The sequence below is a fragment of the Oculina patagonica genome, chromosome 9 (assembly GCF_052425735.1).
Source record: "Oculina patagonica isolate OP01 chromosome 9, crgOcupat, whole genome shotgun sequence".
Taxonomy (NCBI): domain Eukaryota; kingdom Metazoa; phylum Cnidaria; class Anthozoa; order Scleractinia; family Oculinidae; genus Oculina; species Oculina patagonica.
The window spans coordinates 28,143,054-28,163,996 of NC_135766.1; the positions used below are offsets into that span (position 1 = coordinate 28,143,054).

General features: G+C 38.4%; 2 protein-coding genes and 1 long non-coding RNA gene across 4 annotated transcripts in view; 1 reads left to right on the forward strand and 2 right to left on the reverse strand.

Annotated features, from left to right (window-relative positions):
• Positions 1–2,985: 2,985 nt before the first annotated feature.
• LOC144665975 (cytosolic Fe-S cluster assembly factor NUBP2 homolog) lies at positions 2,986–8,534 on the forward strand. 2 transcript variants are annotated; one of them, XM_078527304.1, is made up of 6 exons: positions 2,986–3,028; positions 3,383–3,515; positions 4,915–4,986; positions 5,170–5,273; positions 6,029–6,100; positions 6,634–8,534. In XM_078527304.1, exons 2-4 carry the CDS (start codon positions 3,417–3,419, stop codon positions 5,191–5,193), a joined length of 195 nt encoding a protein of 64 aa, XP_078383430.1. In that variant the 5' UTR covers positions 2,986–3,028; positions 3,383–3,416; the 3' UTR covers positions 5,194–5,273; positions 6,029–6,100; positions 6,634–8,534. The 2 variants fall into 2 exon arrangements, with proteins under 2 accessions (XP_078383430.1, XP_078383431.1); XM_078527305.1 differs by having other exon boundaries at positions 6,649–8,534.
• A 5,911-nt stretch (positions 8,535–14,445) lies between these two features.
• Positions 14,446–20,943, reverse strand: part of LOC144665628 (uncharacterized) — a 16,204-nt gene continuing 9,706 nt past the window's right edge. Inside the window, exon 2 of the long non-coding RNA XR_013572990.1 lies at positions 14,446–15,650. This is a non-coding gene — a long non-coding RNA (uncharacterized LOC144665628). The remainder of the gene's footprint in view (positions 15,651–20,943) is intronic.
• Positions 17,276–20,943, reverse strand: part of LOC144666675 (uncharacterized) — a 4,051-nt gene continuing 383 nt past the window's right edge. The window contains exons 3-5 of the mRNA XM_078528064.1: positions 18,785–19,147; positions 18,124–18,192; positions 17,276–17,529 (exon numbers count right to left, since the gene is read on the reverse strand). Coding sequence (XP_078384190.1) covers positions 17,276–17,529; positions 18,124–18,192; positions 18,785–19,145 — 684 coding nt within the window. The 5' untranslated portion in view covers positions 19,146–19,147. The remainder of the gene's footprint in view (positions 17,530–18,123; positions 18,193–18,784; positions 19,148–20,943) is intronic.

Sequence of the window (20,943 nt, forward strand, 5' to 3'; positions counted from 1 at the left end):
AAGTAAGTAAGTAAGTAAGTAAGCAAGTAGGTAAGTAAGTAAGTAAGTAAGTAAGTAAGTAAGTAAGTTAGTTAGTTAGTTAGTTAGTTAGTGTGTGTGTAGTAGTAGTAGTAGTAGTAGTTAGTTAGCTGTGGCCCTTCATCTGTTTCTATTTACGTCGTTTCTAACATCATCTATCATCATCATTATTATTATCTACAAACTATCATTATCATTATTATTATTTACTATATAATTAAAATATAATAAATAATTTACTGCGTGGAAAAAAATATTACTTAGTTATAATATAGGGAGGAAAACATGTTACCATTTACTATAGGGGGAAAACATGTTACAAAATAAATTCATTCGTTCAAAGGTAGCTATAAAGGATTTTTTGCTTTTCAGGATACAGTTTCAATCTGCTGAGCTCACGCGCTGTGATACTGAAATATATCTTACGAATTTGAAGAAAATGTTCATTTACTAAAAAACGATGGGACCTACACTCATCTCATCTCATTCCTCTTTGTTCCCTCTGGAACAGACGGGCGTTGACTACAAGCCGTCATCTATCTCAATCTTGAGCTGTCTTCTATGCCTCCTCCAAAGGTCAAGCTGATGGTCCTTAATTAGCTCTGCTTGTAAAGTTCTTTTCCATGTCAGAGCTGGTCTTCCTCTTTTCCGTTTTCAGTGAGGGTTCCAGTCCAAGGCTTGGCGGGTGATGCGTTTTTTTTTTAGTTATTTTTACTTTTATCTAAATGTGAGCAAAGGTCTCGCTTATTTTTTGTCTAAAACTTAAATTCGAACAAAAGTATAGCTCATTTAATTGTCTTAAACTTAAATGCGAGCAAAAGCCTCGCTTACTTATTAGCAAAAAATTAACTTTTTTTAATGCGAGCAAAAGTCTCGCTTATTTATAAGTCTAAATCTTCAAATTTGAGCAAAAATCTCGCTATTATTAGTCTTATTAGTCTAACATTAAAATGCGAGCAAAAGTCTCGCTTATTTGTAAGTCAAAAAAATTACTAAATGCGAGCAAAAGTCTTGCTTATTTATTAGTCTAAATCTTAATGCGAGCAAAAATCTCGCTTATTTGTTAGTCTTAAACATTAATGGAAGCAAAAGTCTCGCTTATTTATTTGCCTAAAACTTAATGCGAGCAAAAGTCTCGCTGACCAGCTATTTATTTGCCTAAAACTTAATGCGAGCAAAAGTCTCGCTTATTTGTAAGTCTTAAGCTTAATGCAAGCAAAAGTCTCGCTTATTTATTTGCCTAAAACTTAATGCGAGCAAAAGTCCGGCCTTTTATTTACTTGTCTTAAACTTTAATATGGCGAGCAAAAGTCTCGCTTATTTGTTAGTCAAAAACTTAAATGGGAGCAAAAGTCTGGCTCATTTACTTGTCTTAAACTTTAATACCGTGACGGCGAGCAAAAGTCTCGCTTATTTATTAGTCAAAAACTTAAATGCGAGCAAAAGTCTGGCTTATTTACTACATTTACTTGTCTTAAACTTTAATACGGCGAGCAAAAGTCTCGCTTATTTATTTGTCTTAAACGTAAATGCAAGCAAAAGTTCCGCCTATTCATTTTCCAAAAAGGTGGCCAGAGTCCAGTTTATTGATCTTGAGTAATATCCGAGCAGTACGTTTATTTGATTCAATCTTAAGATGATCCTTTGAATGATCGAATCCGTCAAACTGAATCAAACTCATTGTGGGACTGGGCACAACAAAGCCCAAAGCAATCTTCGGAAAGCTTCGTTCATCTTCGGCAGCATCCATTCGTCGTTTCCAAACATCTTCGGTCATCTCAGCCAATATGTTCGACAAACGTCGGAAGCATCTTCGTAATTCCAGTATCGGCTGAAGACCAAAACCTCTGAAACCTCTCTCATGGCCATTCTCGCTTATGGTTGTACTTCGGTCTTTCGCATCATAAAGCTTCGGCAACTTAATTTCCGAAATCGTCGTAACGTCTTCATACATATTCGAAAAATTTCCGGAAGTCGGAATTGTGAACTTATATTATGTTCGTATGAGCGCACTCCCGTTTGCACTGCGGACTTACTTTTCTAGGCAAAAGCGCTTCAGTTAAATAAATTACCTCACAAAGTCACTTGGTCCTGAACATTAAAATTTTTGCAAGGGCCAACGAACAATGGAAAGGATCAGTCAGGAAATTGTAAAGACCTCCAAATAGCTAACAAACGAAGGCTTTTATTAGGATTACAGTGCCGGGCTGTGTCACGACGTCTTTAGGGAATGAACTGCGCAATTCATTCCCTGAAGAAGTCACTAGCCGTGCCTCACAAAATATTGGAAGGTAAAATTAAAAAAAAAAAAAAAAAGAAACAGTATCTTTCTAGCATTAGAAGAAGAGATTGAGGCAGAAATGATATATAAAAACAAACATTTCTGGGTCGATCTCTTCTTCTTGTTGTGCGTCAGTTTGCTTTTTTGTTCTTATTGTTTTTCAGGTTTTTGCCAAGATCGCCTTCCAGTGGATGAATTTGGATTTCCACCTGTGTTGCTGTTTCTGGATATGTGTCAGGCATTGTCATGTATAGCAAAGAAGGGATACGTAGAACATGATTACCTGGTAAAAAAAATTGTTGTTTTAGGGAAAATGGTCAAACCAAGTGTACACGATGAGCACTAACTTGTGTAGGAGTAGGGGGGCTATGCAAGATACCACCTGTCTGATTAGCCAAATGGACACAAATTCTTGGCCTCAAAATTTGAGATGAGACTTTCATATCAGGTGTTAGATTACTGGAGAAATGGCACGAGGAGGTTTGAATACATTAACAAGAGACCATCTATTAAGGCGGGGAAGTGCAGGGGGATACATGAAGAGACCATCTGCCTTTTTGCAGAGTGGTGGATCCTGTCTGATCTCTTATCCTGTTTTATGTCCTCTTGCTAGGATCGTCATGGAAGTAAAAGAAGAGAAGACCCTGGTGACGAGGGGATAGAGTCTCTTGAGCTGACAGTACAAATAGATGGTCAGCAGTTTTTCTGTCATATTCAAGATGGCGGACGGTAAGTTTGTTTAACGTGCTTTTCTTGAAAATAACACCAGGCAGAATTATTTATCCTTTCCTTAAGTTTTCAAACACACTCTTAGTTTACTCTTTGGAATCCGGCTGGTAAATGTGCCCAGAAACTTGCGCTTCTAGGCTCTTTAGCAGGCTGCATGTTGTGTTTTATCCTATGACCTAAAGACTAAAGGCATGTGTTATTTCGTAACGAAATAACATTAATTTCGTACGAATTTTGACTAGAAATGAATGCAGTCTAATCCAGGCAAAGCAAATGCGATTAGGAATGGCAGTGATTGCTAATTCTCACAGAGCTACAACATATAAAGTGTTCATATATTTGATTAATTTTCAGGTTTGTCAGAGAAGTGTAAAAGCCTATCTAGCACATGATCCTTATCCGGTTTGGCAAAGGACGAGTTGGCAAAAGTGCTATTGATAGAAAGATTTCATGGAGGACTTGCAATATGATATTAGGGGAAAAAATGGTAAGCCATAGGAAGTGGAGCTGGGGAGCAGTACGATGTGGGGGAGGTACAGGGGCACAATTATTAAATACCCCGCAAAACCCGGGCACAAAAGTATAACAACATGAAGGAAATAATAATCCTGAAGTATAAGTTGCTTTCAGTAGAAGTTTTAAATTGACGTTAAAGGGGCAGTATCAACAAGATTTCGTGCAATTTGAAAATCCCATGAAGGTGTTGGTATGAATTGTAAATTCACTCATAGTGGGGCCTGGCCTTGCTAAAATGTACTTTACAAGTCCTGAAAAGTCTTATAGCGTGGTTTGGGTACAGACCAGTAGGAAAGAAGTGGCCTAAAACTTGACAACATCAGGCCGACGTTTTCAAGTTTGACAGTTTTACTTGATAGAAAATTTCTTAAAAACCATTGATTGCAGTTTATTTACATCTTAGGGCCTGTTTACATGATTCCGGAATGACTCATTCCGGAACTCATCCGGATGAAGTTCTTCTGCATTCACATGGCATAGTCGACCGGTCAACCAAAGGCTTTTTCACGTGCGCGGTTTTCGCGCGAGATCATAACATGGTGGCGCTGTCGCGCAAGATCAAAACAAGACATCTGGCGCATGTTTCGAGCAAACATGTTTTTGTGCCCATTTGCCGTATCTGCATTTACGAGTATTTGACCATAGAGCTGCTTCTTTGGGCAACAGTAATGCTATTACATTTTTTTGCTCTAATTCAAACTGTGGATTCCGTATGCCGTCAGAAGTTGACCCGAGATTTTTTTACATGATACCAGAGAAATGTCACCTGAACTAAACTCCGGAGAGGATGAACCCATGACTTGTCTCGGTATATGTAAACAGATACAGAGAAATGTATGGGGAGGAATGAACCGTCCGGAATGAAAGTCATTCCGGAATCATGTAAACAGGCCCTTAGAGAATGTATTCATGCCATTTTTTTGTTGTGCAAAGCTTATTTTGCTTAACAGTGAGTGAATCCTCGTAATTCTAGAATATTTTATACAAAAACTTAGAAGATTTCTCATGACACTGGCCCTTCTAGTATTCTCAAGAATGTAATTTTACAGAATTTGTTAGAGCAGTTTTCAATTGAGTGTCGTAAAACCAAAACCAAAGTAATTACTCTGGCCAATCACAAAGGACGTAGACCATCCAGTGAACCAATCAAAACACGAAGCAAATACATGTAGCTGGTACGAAGCGCGAGAAAACGTACGCGAGTGAGTCGCGATTGGTTTTGGTTTTAGTTCTGATTGGCTGAGAAAGTGGCACAAGATTTTTAAGCCAATCACTAAGCGTAGAAATGCAAAACCAAAGCAAACAAATTAACTTTCAACACTCAAGTGAAAACCGCTCTAATCTGCAATGTATTTTCTTGGATCTTTCAGGCTGGGATACTGGATGTTGACTTATGTTGGCCAAGTGTGGAAAAAGTACATATTTCACCAGTATTCTTTTGGGTTAGTAAAGTTATATCAAAATGAATTATACTAAATGGATAGTAATTATGACCTTTCTAATGTTGTTGACTTCATGATTCATCATTTGGATACCAAAGCTTGCCTAAATTAATACTGTGTTTGCATTTTCTAATGCTAAATTTTTACTGATCATTAAACCCTTTTTTCTTTGTTGGGTTCCAGTCAACACAGTCAAGGATCAAATGAGGTGCCGTAATCTTAATAGGTTCCTTACTATGTAGGAGAGATGATGCTTTGGTACGAAGATAAAGGACCTTAGGAAAATGGTATTTATTATAATATGCATCTACTACTACCGGTACTACTAAAGTGCTGCAGTCTCGAGGGGGCATGCTGTAGCAACATGTCGAAGCAACAGGTAGTTAGGGTAAAATCACACAATGGTCACACTGAGGGGACATGACTAGTAGGCGACAAAATCACAGTATGTATTCGTGAAAAATGAGAAAATCAGAATGCTTTGGATGACAGAAATTAGCAAATTTTGACAATATGCAAGCCAGCGAGCCATGCGAGCCAGAAATCCTAAATCCCAATTAAAGGCTAACCGCAAGCTACCCAAACTAAGTAGAGGCTAACCAGAGTGCTATAATTTAAGGCTAACCGGAGTGCTGTTTAGGCTAACCAGAGTGCTGTTTAGGCTAACCGGAGTGCTGTTTAGGCTAACCAATGTGTTATTTTGGCTAACCAGAATGGCTCGCATGACTCACATGACTCGCGAGCCATGCAAGCCAGAAATCCCTAACCCAATATAAAGGCTAACCCCAAGCTACCTAAGCTACTGCAGGCTAAACGGAGTGTTATTTAGGCTAACCCGAGTGCTATTTAGGCTAACCGGTGTGTTATTTAGGCTAACCGAAATGGCTTGCTGGCTCGCACATTGGCAATACCCGAAATTAGCTGGATTGGCTACAAAATGTTTGAGCAGACAGAAAAGATATAAGTCCTGTTGTCTCACAAAGTGTTGATTTTACAATTCACCACTAACCTAACTAACAATTAATTTGTTAATTTTTTTTAGCAACAATCAAGCAGTTTCTATCAGATGAGGGTTGAGGCATTCTGGATTACCTGAATATTGACACACACCCAGGTATGAGGATCATTTTTTACATTGTCATTATTAAAAAGGAACCTGACAGAGCAATAAATACCTGTGGACTACCTTAATGTGTTACGTTCATAATTAAATTACAATTTGTTCTGGATCAAGCGGTCCAGTTTCAAGCCTGGCCAGAGTCATTCAATTTGTGTTCGTAACACTTTGCTTTCATAGTGTCTCTCTTTGCCACCCAGGTGTAGTAATGGGTAAGTCAGAGTGGCGTACTAATACTGGGGGTAACCCCACGACAGACTAGCATCCATTCCAGGGGTAGTAGAAACACTCCTAGTTGCTTCTTGCTACAGAAATGGGATAAGCTCAGGCCTTTATGGGCCACTAGGCTTGGGGAAGACTTTTCATTTTTTTATTCTTTTGATGAGGGAAAGATAGTATGATGAATAAGCAAACACAAGCGTTCAATTTCTAATGTTTTTCTTTGTGTTCTATCTTGCTTTTTGCCTTCATTTGATCATTCTGTGGGCTCACAAATCCTCAGTTATTTTTTTTTTCTTTTTTCTTTGCAGGCTCTGGTTTACAAGATCGCAGTCCGACATAATTCTTAGAAGAAGACAGAGCCTTTATTGACTTGTTTCCTGAACTCACCAGCACTAAATGCAGCAAATACTGTCATGTTTACACCATCAGAAATCAAAAGCTTGCAGTGGAGATCAATGACTGAATGAACATGCATGTAGCTGTATCTGTGGTCCAGCCAAGATTCCTGTCTCTATTGACAAACATGACTGAGAAGATCAAGTGATTAACAACTAGTTTCTCCTTACACTGTTGGTCCATTGACCTTTATCCAAGTGTTGAGAACAAAGACAATCATTAACTGGAGGATATTGTCTTGATGTAATGTGCAATTCTCATAGCTAACATTAAAAGAAATGTATGGGAATTAGTTAGGAGAATTATAGGGGCTAGGTCACGGTACCGGTACTTTAGGTAATTCTATTTATTTTCATTAATTAAGAGCTCTTAACTTCAAATTGGCAGGGAAAAAGTCTTTTATTGGCTAAATCACGGCCACAAAACAAACAAGGATGATTTTTGAGCATTGTTAATGGCACTTTCATACAAATTAAGATAAACTTGAAAAAAGTCGGGCTTCAAGTTTACCTGAACGCAATCCATTTTTAATCTAAATCTCGAATTTTAACCTTCTTTGCCCCTTTTTGAACGTTTTGTGTTTTTTAGTTATTCCAAAGTTTCAAGCACTTGTTGTAAAATTTCAGTTAATTCTGTGACCAGTTTGATCAGTGCTGAAATTGCCTAAAATTGCTTGACATGGCCCCTTTTATATGAAAAGAAAGCATTACCAAACAGCATCTTGATATGGAAAGGTATCATTTGCATTAATACTTTTATCACACATTTATGCGATCTATGCAACTACAAAGCCAGTTTCGTCTTTAAACTCCTTAGTTAGTCAACATGGTGTATTTGAATCTGTGATGACCTCATGTAACCATAAATGAAAAGTAAACCTTGATACTAGGTTCCAAATGAGAACATTAACAAAAAATAACCAACTAAAATATTTACAACTATTTAAATAAGAAATACCAGATACTTTAAGAGAAAGAGGCAAAAAATTACATAATGTTTCGATGGCCTCATACCATACACATTTACATTTGAAAAGTTACAAATGTAAATGCGCAGGGTTTATGGTTCATTGAAATATTATGTAGTGTTATCGCTCATCTTAATCTTAAGGTATCTATTTAAATCTTAAGTTGTTAGAAATAATAAATTGAATTAGCTGTTAACCAATATAGTTAAAAAAATAAATTAAAACAGTTTGAAACTTACTATCTTGGTATACTCCTCATATTGGTTACATGAAGTCATCCCAGATTCAACTCTTTCATGGCACCCAGCTGAAGAGGTCACAGACTAAATTAGCTGTTCAGTTGCATTTATCATGTTGATGAGTGTTGACAATAAATGTATTTTAAGTCTTTTCTGATCAAGGTATTTATAAATCAGATTTTTACTAGGATGTTTACATGGTCAGTTAATCTCGGTTCCTTTATTAGAAAAACTCAGAAACTGTTAATGGTGAAAGCTCGTGAATGAAATGGAAATACCTCATTGTTCCTTTTTTTCGTGGGACTTAACTGTCGCGATTTTTAAAAAATCGCTAAATTAATAGCCTGCGAATACAGCCGCCTCTCCTCGCTCCCTGGCTGGTTTGGCGTTCCCAGCTGGGAGGAAAGAGAGGTGGCTGTATTTGCAGGCTACGAAATTAAGGACCCGCAAAAATTTATTTTTAACGTTTTTTTTTTACATATTTGGATTGCTTGCGTGTTTTTTTTTTGGCCAAATCGCAAAAATTAAGTCTCGCAAAATATGCCTGTGTCATTTTCACAAAAATAAGTAACATTAAAGTAAATAGAAGCTGTACCATTAAAGCTATCTGAACTGCATTGTGTGATTACTTGGATTGCGTATATAGTATTTTTTGGACTTGTTCTTATTGGGTACCGTCTTGAAAAGGGGGACCATATAATGCAAAGTAGGTGACTGGGGAGGGGCTTATAATGAGCACAAGTAACTTCCACATATTAACATTTGAAATAGTATCGCAGAGGTCATGGGTTTGATTCCTGTTCAAGCCTGAATTTTTTTCAGGCTTGCTTTTCTCAGCTGCTTAAGTTGAGTACATTACTGCGATGATCCTCCATTTGCTTAAAATGTATATCCGCAGTACAAATATATGAATTTCATATATTCATTTCATATCTTCTCCATCCACGGGCATATTACAAACTCACAAGTGACCAGCTCCCAGTTGGCTTGACAGCTCAGTTGGTTAGAGCGCTGCACTAGTATCGGAGAGGTCATGGGTTCGATTCCCGTTCAAGCCTGAATTTTTTTCAAGCTTGCTTTTCTCAACTGCTTTAGTTGAGTACATTACTGCGATGATCCTCCATTTGCTTAAAACATATTAACATTGCTGGCCAATGACTTTCAAGTGCCCCTTCGGCTAACTCGTGTATCCGTGATAACCAATTATTTTAAAATTACTTTTTGGTAGAATATGATTAAGTTAAAAAGGTTGCCTTTGCCACACAATTTGCGTTACTTTTGCAATTTATTAATGTTTATAAAGAAACACTTAACCTGATCCGTTTAGTTAAAATTAAACACAAAGAAATATTTTTTTGCTGTGCGTTCTTAATTTACTATCTAGACTGGAGGGGGGGGAGGGCAGAAAGTGCCCGCACTGACTTTTAACGCTAATAAAGTTTTCAAGTTTCAACCAAACGCCACCAAATTTTGCGAGCATATCTTAAATTTATCTGGGAATAATTTGGTAGGATAGGTTGTTGTCCGAAACTAAAATTTAATCGTCAACCATCAAAGCAACCCCTCCCCCTCAAATTTGGACCCTCATCTCTTTTTGAAGGTTAAGCAGGGATAAGAACGAGATAAGAACAAGACCAAAGTAAAAACAACACGTTATTTTTACCCTGTTTATTTTATTATTATATCTTACATTTATTACATTCTCGCAATCTAAGGGCCTGTTTACTAGGCATGAATAGATTGTGCCGGTAAATTCAGGAAAAGTTGCTTCACAATATACCCAAAAGTTGCTCTAAAGTTGCTTAAATATCAAAAAGTTGCCACCAAAATTAGAAAAGTTGCTTGCTCTCTAGAGAGAATTTTGCGTTTTCTAGAAATTGAAGCACTTGCAGGTTTACTAAGAGTTGCCCCAGCGTCTATTCAGTCGCACTTTAAATACCAAGATGGCCGGCGGAAGGCTCTATGCTCTATGTATGCAGCGAGTAACCGCTGGATTTAAGCGCCCGTTAGATAGAAAGCCGTTGTCCAGATTTCGCGGGCGTAAAGCAAGTGTCATTTTATTGTATATCCTTAGTTTTAATAAAATCAGTTTTGTTAAAACCAGTTTTTCCTTCGAAATGAAACGACTTTTTATGGTTTGGATCGGTTTTATATCAATTTGTTGCTCAAAAGTTGCCAAGGAAGGCAAAAGTTGCCCTAGGTTGCTGGCACTACAAAAAGTTGCTCAAAACGCCAAAAGTTGCTCAAAAGTTGCCGAGCACAATCTATTTATGCCTAATATCCGGAATAATCAAGGCCGAGGTAAGTGTTATCAGCCGAAGCCGAAGGCTGAGGCTGATAACACTTACCGAATCTAATAATTGTTTTATTATACATTGTTTTTTTTTTTTTTCTGGAAAAGGAAGTAATTTCAACCTGTTTCAAAATTAAACTTGTGCTAATTCCGGCTGGTCGTCCTACTAAATCGTGGAATAGTTTCTTCCCAATTTTCGTTAGTCATTTTGTGTTTTCCGAAACTTTATTGTCAGCAATTTTTGAACTTTGGTCAAACTATTTCTCGGTTGAAGAAGTGAATCGACGAACTATGAATTTCCTTCGCCGCCAGATGCCTGACACATTGCTCTTGGAAATCATGCATTGCGCGCGCAACCTACAGATTAGTGAATAATCTGCTAGCAGATTATTCACTAATCTGTAGGTTGCGCGGGGTTGCGCGGATTCCCAGAATTAGCTGTAGGCTCTTAGCCAATGAGAAGACAGCTAATGACTACAATGTATAATAAATAATATAATGCATCAGTCAATTGAAACCCCGGCCCCCCCCCCCCCGACCCCCCGACCCCCCGACCCCCGGGACTTACCGGGGATTTAACGCGTCCAAAGCCGGGATTTAACGCACTTTTAACGGCGTGTTGGCCCCGGTTGGCGGTGGATTGAACAAAATGTCAGTAGACCCGGGCCGTGGAGCGATGATTTAACAGCATGCAATCACCTGAAGCGGGGACGACAGCTGGGAATTAACATGAAGGACTAAACAAAATGTTTTCCTCAAAATGTTCGTTTCGAGGAATCCGTTCTAAGAAGTCTTCACGCTTCTTCCTTGATAAAGCCTTTTGTAACGCCTGGCAGATGACACGAATAGCAATTCGTGTATTGAACAGGGACGGCGGAGCCGGGGGGCTGGGGGGGGGGCTTTAGTCCCCACTTTGACAGAAAAAATAAAGAATTAATAAGAGAAGAGCCTCTTAAGCCCCCCCCCCCACTTCAAGTCACTAGTCAGCCCCCCCAGTTGGAAAAATGCTCCGCCGTCCATGTTGAACTGTCTCTGTAGGTCTGTATTTAATATGTTCGCACGTTAAGGATAGACTGGGAATCTGCCACCTATGTACACCATCGTCTCCAAGAAAGTAGTTTCTGTTTCTGAGATTTCAGCCGTGAATTATATCGTAGTGTGGAAGCTGTTTGCCTTTAGACGAAATTCTTCTATTTTGTCTCTTCTTGTGTTGCACATTAAAAATACGTCGTCAATGAATCGTTTCCAAACGATAGGTTTATTGCTACTTTGTTTGAGTTTTCGTTTTCTGTTTTGTCCATGAAGATTTTAGCCGGCGGAAGCTACAGCCATTTTCGTGCCAATGGCTGTTCGATGGGTTTAAAGACAATCATTACCATTGAATTGGAACGAGTTTTCTGCAGTGGAAAGATCTGACAGAAAAATCCTTTAGGTACGGGAGAGTTTCCTTGATGAAATTCTTCGTATGCTTCTTAATGAGACAAGGAAGGTTTTTTTTTAAATTAAAGTTTTAAAAGCCGGACTGTCGCACGAAGCTAAAGTTTCTGTGCAATCGGCTGAAGTAGATGGTCAACAAAAGCTGAAATACCTTCTGTAGGGCAATCACACCCCGATATTGGGGCGATTTTCTTACTCGGTTTTCCGGCTCCAAGTTAAAGGCTTTTGGTAAACTACATCAGGTTTCTTTCCCACCTTATAGCTATATATGGACAATAAATTAAAGAGATATATTTTCAACTTCTGCAACGAAACCAAGATTTTTGCCCGGTTTCTCCTGAAAGTCGGTTCGGATGCCCCCGCTACGCGGGGCTTTTAACAGGTGTCTTGGCCCCTAGGGCGGGGTAATAAGCCGGGTTTTAACACCTGGTAAATGTTAAAATCCCCGTTAAGTCCCGGGGGTCGGGGGGCCGGGGTTTCAATTGACTGATGCATAATAGTCAAGAGAACAATAGTGAGCTACGGAGATTTGGTTGCCTGGCAATAGTGTCAATGCTGTTCTACGGAAATTGCAATTCTTAATGACCAATGTTTTCTGCTGCAAATTCTGCTAAGATTGTGTATGATCTATTCTGATGGAAAATATGCTCAGATCCTGTATGATATTCTGGATATTCTCTTCTGTAAATTCTGCTCAGATCATGTGTGATCTTTTCTGCTATAAATTCTGCTAAGATCATTTCTGATCTATTCTGTTGTCAATTCTGCTCAGATCATGTATGATCAATTCTGCTGTAAATTTTGCTTAGATCATGTATGATCAATTTTGCTGTATTTTCTGCTCAGATCTTGTATGATCTATTCTGCTTTTCTCAGACGTATGGCTTTAACTCTTTCAGTGCTAAAGTCGACTTTTGTCGACATTTGGAGGAGCAGTCAATGAACCACTTGTGACGTCATTAATTTAAAAGTCAGCAGATTTTGGTGATAAACATCTGATAGAGCTAGGTTTGACCTTTTCAAAGAACTATTCATTTTGCGTATCGGTCGCATCCTAACAGAGCTAATCGAGAAAAAGTCAATCACTTTTTAGTGCAAAATCGGTGCTTAAAAAGGCCAAAACACCTGTAAAAGATCGAGGTCCTCTTGACAGGGTTTACCAATGTTTTTATCAAAACTATTTTGGTCTAAAGGAAGGACGGATACAGTATAAAGAAGTGGAAATAACAAAGCCAAGAGAAACGAAAGGAAAAGGAGCAAGAAAAAAAAATGGAAACGATTTCGCAAAAAAAAAAAAAAAAAAAAAGTCCAAATTTTGGCTTATGCGCATGCACCAAAGTACATTTTTGTACATTTTTTAATGGAATCTGCCTCAAAATCTTGCTGCATTGTGGAAAAGTGCTTTTTAAGCAAAGTTAAGGGAAATTCAGGATCGTAGCATCAAAAATTCAGTTTAACGGTAAAAAAAACACCAGTTTTTGGAGAAATTCAGCACTGAAAGGGTTAAGTGGCGTACCGTAGAATTTCGGTTATAAGCCCTGGGCTTATACAAATTCATAACGGGTTTTGGGTGGGCTTATAAGCGGAGGGGCTTATATCCGGGGAAGGCTTATAAGCGGAATGAGGAAATCGTTCCGAAACGGGCCACGGGAGTGTTGATCGAAATACGTTTTTAAGTAAAAACGCATAATAAAGCAACATTTAGCCCTGTTCAGTACTGTCATCCGGTAGAGGGGGGGTTATATCCGGGGGGGGGGGGCTTATAATAGGATGTATTTTTTGTTTCCAGGTAGATGGGCCTATAACCGGGGGAGCTTATAATCGGGGGGGGGGCTTATAACCGGAATTTTACGGTATTCTCAGTTATCATATCGGACGGTGTTTTTACCCTTAAATAAGCTCTACACATAAACTATGTGTGTCGCCAAAGGGTATGGTTTTTCGAGGCGTCTTTGAGTGAAAAGGGGTATAAGGTAAATGGGTGTAAATTTAACCACCATTAACTGCATTTACTAGAGAGCGTTTTCAAACATGTTACGATTGTTTTACTATAGCCTGTTCCAGGCGTTCGGTACGGCGCGGGGAACGGCGAGCGAAAAATTGGCCAGGGGACTAAGGCGACTACTTCTCTCGCTCATTCTTCTCCCCGCCCCCCTCCCCTATTTTTCTTTTTTTTTCGCTCGCCGTTTTCCGCGCTTCCCAACTAACCGAAGGCCTGGAACAGGCTAGTTTACTGAAACAAAAGATTATTTTTGCATAAAACTAGAGTGTAATTTCCGGAGGAATGGCTTGGAACATCAATATAGCCGTTGTTCCTTTGTTTTGGAACACCAATATGGCTGCTGTGACGTCATATGAAAACGCTTTATAGATCATGGCAGTCACCAAGAAATGCTAACATTATTGTTGCGTGACATTGCGTGACCGGCGCTTTGTCACAGATGACGTGACTGTAAAGCGCACTTTAGTTGGCTTTTATTTTGGACGTTCCCTTGCATCGCATATCAGTTTTCAAAATTCCCTGACTTTTCCCAGAAAAAAAAAATTCCCTGACTAAATATAAACAAACTGACTGATATAGCAGTGGTTCCAAACCTCCTCCTGACTTTTCTTAATTCGAAATGTTGAAATTCCCTGATTTTCCCTAACCTTCAAGAATTTTATTTTTCCCTGGCTTTTTTCTGACCTGTGGCAGCCCTGTTATATTGTGAAGTAACTCTAAATCAGGGACATAGCAGAGAAAAGAACGGGATAAGAACATGCACAAAAATAAAATAACACGTTATTTTCACCCTGCTCTATTTTATTATTTTACGCTTTTACAACGTGGTGACTCACAACTGCAAGTAATAATTTTGTGGTATAGCACAATTAAATGAAAAAATGCTAATCAGTACCCACAAGAAATACCATTAAATCTCTAGCCCTATCTTCCTTAAAATATCAAACAGCAAAATCAGCTTGAAACCCACACATTACATTCTTGGCACGATAAATTATGATCTGACTTTCCAGGAATTTAATTTAAAACTTAGTAATGAGATTTGACCACTTGAAATGGGCAGTCGAAAGTTTCTTTATTTTAAAAACGTAGGTTTAGCGTGAAAGGTGTTTTTCTTTTGACATTTTGCTTGTCACTCTGTGTACTCAGGGCATGCACGTTTCGAGAATTGAAAAAGAAAATTCAGTTACGCCACTTAAAACCATACGTTTTTTATTCCAAGCTTTAGGACTCATTTCTTGTCGTTTTATTACTGGATACGATCTGTTCCCGATTTTTCTTAGTTTGAATACTAAGTCAGGATGACACCATAAAATTATCTGAGCCGTTTTCTACTGATAACCTAGCATGATGTTCAGAGAACGCTGTCGTCCCGACAAAATCAATTATTTCAATTTAATTCCCGGTAATTACTTTGCTACATTTATCCTTTACAACAAACTACTATAATTATTGTAATTAATAATTCGATTCGGTTTTTTTGCATATTATGAGTAAATGATACTAATATGTGGACTGGCACATTGAGAAAATGAAGTTTTCTAATCTCCCGCTTCTTAACTTTTAAAGGATTTAATATTCTACTAATTAATTTTCAAAGTTTACTTTTTATTGTGCAGGGCGTGTAAAGCTAAGACTCCGATTTACGCGATTCCTTCAGGAAGTTTGATAGAAGACTTCCACTTCGTCAGGTGTAAACTCGTAACTACCCGCCAGGAATGACTGGATTTCGTTGGTTCCATAGCTGTAACCAGGTGGCGGGCTGTAGGTGTATCCAAGGTTTGACCCAGATTTGGTGCTGGTGGAGGCGTAGTCGTCAATGAGAAGATCCAGTCCTCCTCCAAATGTTGGTCCGGAGGAAGAGCAACTGTAGATCGAGGTTTCCCGATTATTGCCCTCTCCTGTTTGATCTAGTTTCAGTGGTTGCAAGTTAGGCTTGTTAACCAGTGAAAACAGGAAGGCTGCTGAATCGTACCGATACTGACAGCCGCCTATAAAAGAATAAACAATGGAACAAATGTTAAACATTTTTATGAGACTAATTAACACTTTGGATCGCTTCGTATCGAACGTATATTATACTAACAGTGCTTGGACACGAGAGAATTGAAGTCATTAGTTTTAAACATTATGTTGTGCATGAAAATAGTTGTTTCTTTTGTTTTCTACCGGCATAGTTTCGTTCGTTCCTTTGCTTTAGTTATTTATGTAAATTTAGGTTTCGTTTTTCGTTTCAAGTATTTGTCAAGTCGATTTCATAATTATTCGGGTTTCAACGTTGGATGAAACAAGATCGTTGGGACATTTTCGAGGTTTTTCGAGGACATAAGGACAATCTTCGTGTAATAAGTAGATCATTGGACGTGTATATAGTGTTTGAATTAATCTAGTGTATCACGTAATCGGACATCGTGGAACCAATAAATGTTTCTTGTGAACAGTGCTCACTTTAAACCCGACATAATTTACATCGCACAAATCACATTGAAATAAATAAACACCGTTATTAGTGAGTACCGTTATTCTGCGATCGGTAGACACCTTGAGACACAACATGGCAGCAAAGGAGCAAAGATTGATCACCTTTTCAGAGTTTAAAAGAAATTCAGAAGCAAGTTTGACTGCCTCGTATAAGAGATGCTGTGTATAAGGAACATTAACCTTCGCTCGACATACAAAGTGACTCTATCCGCGCCAAACTATTTACTTGACTTGACACTTCCTTACTTTAATTAGAACTTTAAGTTTTCATTTGTTTTACTTTGGGTATAATGCCCATAGGACACATGACTATTTTTTATTGTTTCACGATTTATATATCCTTGTCTGTTTTTCAAAATGAATTTTAAAACTTTTATAGCGTTTCATTTTACGATTAAATCGGTTTTTTTGAGTTCCTTTACCGTCATGAAAAAATAATGTTTTACTCAGAGAAGCAGGATTCGAGAATTAGTTTCGTTTGGTACAGTCGTAGTCCGATGCCAAAATGTATTTAAACATGTTAATGGTAGACAGCGAGCAGTCGAAAAAGTCTCCTTTTCATTGTGTGTGACGCTAATTACTCATTTGCAGAATTATAAAATTTCCTCTCGTACGGGAATCTGGGGAATAGAGACCGACTTCACGCAGTCTAGTTCAGCCTCGATGATGCTTGAATGTAGAGTCAGGTTGGCGTCAATTCGGAAAATGAACAAGAACTGGGTCTCATATAAAAATTACGGGGAATTTAAGTTACCCTTACTATTGTATCAATAAATGATTTTAAGTGACACTGGTCGGACGTAAGGGTCGCGTCCCCTAAGTCATGCTAAGTGCCATTTAAAGTCCCCCCCCCCCCCCCCCCACCAACCCCAACTCTGCCTACCTGGATGAAATCGAATAGGGAATGAAGAAAATATAACTTTCAGAACATTTTAGAAAACATTCCAAATAGGCTGAAGAAATTTTTATCGTGTTCAGTTAAATTTAATTATCTATCTCTCTAAAACGCGATATTACTCTACACCAATCTTGCCTTAAAAATGCCTTTTCATGGAGCATGTTCAAGATTGGGGCCAATTTGTGTAGCCATTTTTTTTTACTTTTGAGTATGCGCATGTATTAAAAAAGAATGACGTCACTTACCCCATGAGACACTGGTGTACCCTCCAAAGATGTAAATTCCAACACGTATGATCGTAACAGTGGGTCCCTTACTGTCACAGTAGTTATGAAAGGTTTTTGCAGCCCAGCCATCCTCCGACGCACGCCAACAACGCTTCCACTGAGAGTTGCTTTTCACGACAGGCTCTAAAAATTTACCTAAAACCTTCAGATAGCTGGGGTCCGCTTTCAAGATTTCTGAATCCTCCAAACCAGCTGCTTCAGGTTCTGAAAAAGGTGAAATTCAATTAATTTAAATAACCTTTGACTGTAAAGGCCGAGACATACGAGAGTAAAGGATATAATTATAGTATGTCCGAAAATTATTTTTTGATATACGTCACGTGGGGTGATGACATCACATCACGTGACAATTACATCATGATGTCAAAACAGCCGCCATATTGCATCCACCATCTTGGATTTCAAAATTTTTCTAAAACGTCAGCAATCCGCCCAAATTTTCTGAAAAGTACTCAAAATTAAAAAAACGGTGCAAAAAATCTAAAAAGATGTAAATAATTTCATGAAAGTTAATTTCCATTAAAAGAAATGCAAAAATTACAAATCTGGGGAAACGTGTCGGTCAAAATGCCGTTGCCATGGTAACGTCAAGTTCCCGACCAAACAACCTACCCTAGATAAACTCGCAAAGTTTGGCAGCGTTTGGTTAAATCTTGACAAAGTTATAAGCGTTTAATGCAGCGCGTGCCCTCCCCCCCCCCCCGGTCTGGATAGGGTTAGAGGTAATCATTTGAAAATAGTGCTGCCCTAAATTAATTATGTGAGCATAAAGTAAGAAAACAGCGTTTATCAACTTACTTGTTTTAGAGCCGCCCTTTTCTTGCAACTCATTGATCGTTTTATTCAGTTCTTTAATCTTTGAGCAAGCTGGAATGAAATTATTCCAATCATAAGAGCTTCAAAAATTGTTATAAAAACAACCTCCCAAATTCATAGATTATATTAAAGGAACTGGGTCATCGGGGGATTTTACAATGAAGAAGAAAAAAGAAAAAAAAATCAGAAAAAGGGTATAGTTGAAATAAAAAATTCGCAATTAAACTTATATACATTAAAATTAAATTTGTATTTACAAATTTAAAATATGTTTAAAATTGCCACCAAATTCGATGAAATATAAAAATAAGCCCTTAGTATAAAATGGTGAAGGAACATTTCAATAACACAGCAAATAAAAAAGAAAGAACGGATGGCCAAAAAGTAAAGATCATTGAAACGGATTGCGATATGGGTTTTTGAAATACTGTTTGGCTGAACAGTTTTCAAAGTTAATCTCGTTCGCTTGTATAACGCCCGGAAGCCACATTTGGTTGTAATGAAGCTGTGGTTTTTCATTTAGATCCATAGAAGTAATTGCCTTGCAAACATTAAGTTTCATAGCGAGTATTTGGCAAAACTTAAAAAATTAACTTAACTCTGCAGTGACACAGTACCTTTAAGACCGGGTATTTATTCTTACCGTCGCATTTTTCCAGCGTTTTTATTTTTTCTTCCTGTTCTTCCATCTTTACTTCTTGTTCTTTCGTCTTTGCTTCCTGTTCTTTCATCTTTGCGTCCTGTTCCTTTATCTTTGCTTCATGTTCTTTCGTCTTTTCTTCCTGTTCTTGCATCTTTGCGTCCTGTTCTTTTATCTGTGCTTCCTGTTCTTTCGTCTTTGTTTCCTGCTCTTCCATCTTTGCTTTCAGATCCGCCATGCTCTTTTGCAATATTTTTACCTTTTGTTTCAAACGCCCTCCCTTAGCCAGGACGGGTTTGAATTCTTCCGTCAGAATGAACATCAGCAGAAATGTCACAAAAACAATCTTCAGATGACTGGCCATTTCTGTAAAAAGAAAAAAAAAAGGAAAAAAACGTTATTGATATAACGAGAATTGATTGGTGATGCGCAATGTTAGCGCATTGCTGTATCTTTTTTTGCTAGAAGTCTGTTGGATCGCCTTTAGAAGTTCCACGGTAATCTTTTCCGCTAAGACACGCTCCGTGTAAATTATAATACCGAAACTCAAGCATGTAAACAAAAACAAAGATGTGGCTGAATAGGGTCCTTTAATTTCGCTAAGTTTCATTGTCAGTTTTACTTCAAATTGTTCTCTTATTAGAACGTCAGAAGTACACATATATGCTCTAGGACATAACAAGTTTGGACCCTGAATTAGCTTACGTAGTAGCATCCTCGGAGACCCAGGGGCAGTTAGTGGGGGCGACGGGCAGCTTATCAGTTTACAACATAGAGCGTAACAGCCCCTGGGCACTTTGTCTTACCGAACCAGTTCCAGAAGCGTTTGAACTCCTTCCTCCTGATTGGCCACAAAAATATTTTTGTGGCCAATCAGCGAGGTTGACCAGAAGAGCGATTCTGACGTCGTCTTACACGAAGTTGTTTTCCTCATAGACTCGTCGTTGTTGTTAAGCCCGTCCATCGGATGATACTACGTGGGTCTCAGATAAAAAAGCAAAACAAAAACAAAACAACGAGGCCTGGGAATATGTTAACTGTAGCATAGCGCAAGGAAACCAAAAGTTTTTAAAGCTATACGCGAGCACCTCTTGTTTATAAGTTTTGTTTTTGTTATTTAAATATCCAACAAATTAAACAAAAACCCTTTGTTTTAACTGTCAAGCTGGCAACAAAATAACAATAGGTGACGGCAGCGATATCTTCGCTGACGCGTGGCCCGTGCAGCGAAGTACCCACACCGTGGCAAGTTCCAGAAGTCGGGCAACGACCGAGAAAAATAATAAGAATTGTTGTTTACTCGAATAACTATTAAAAAGCGCGCAACTAACAGTGTAGAACTGGCAGTCGTCTAAGGCTTATTTTTTTCTGAGACTCTCCATGTTATAGCATCCGATTGATGGGCAGAGCATCCACGACGAGTCTTTGAGGAAAACAACTTCGTGTAAGAAGACATCAGAGTCTCCTGGCCGGTCCTCGTCGCTGATTGGCCACAAAAATATTTTTGTGGCCAATCAGGAGGAAGGAGTTCAAACGCTTCTGGAACTGGTTCGGTAAGACAAAGTGCCCAGGGGCTGTTACGCTCTATGTTGTAAACTTTCGCCCGAAAATCCCGTTGTCCCGATAAGCTGCACGTCGCCCCCACTAACTGCCCCTGGGTCTCCGAGGATGACCTAGTAGCTGAATTTAAAGGGACTGTGTCCAAAAATTTTGCCAGATTTTTGATATTTGTGTCGCAGGAAACCTAAAAATATTGGTCCATTTTTATTAAAAATTGCTATATTTGAGCACTAAAACTGTTAACGAACATCTTCATCAGCTGCGAATGGCTCGGATGTAAACGGTTTGCAACTTGAAAAATTAAAGTAAGGCTTACTTTTTCAAGTTAATTCCGCGCGTCTTCAAAAAATCGACATTTATAGGCGTAGCTTGATTTCTATCCGCAAATTAAGGTTATATCTTCCTTCAGGTGTTCAAAAATAATGTTTTGTACGAGTTTAGTTGCCTACCACTGATTTCAGAACAGTTTAGACCAAAACTCTGCGAAATCCCCGTGGCGTTAAAGGATTTTTTGGCGTGTTAGTTTCCCGTCCTTGTTTTTTTGTGCTTACTTAATACAAGTTAAAAGTGACACAAAGATATCGATTTTCAATTTCACTTAT

Bases quoted from the DNA above. Each gene is read 5' to 3' on its own strand.
- LOC144665975 (XM_078527304.1), top strand. From the start codon at position 3,417: ATGATCCTTATCCGGTTTGGCAAAGGACGAGTTGGCAAAAGTGCTATT. The intron at 3,516-4,914 runs GTAAGCCATAGG...TGGATCTTTCAG, and splicing joins TGATATTAGGGGAAAAAATG to GCTGGGATACTGGATGTTGA. The intron at 4,987-5,169 runs GTTAGTAAAGTT...GTTGGGTTCCAG, and splicing joins TTTCACCAGTATTCTTTTGG to TCAACACAGTCAAGGATCAA.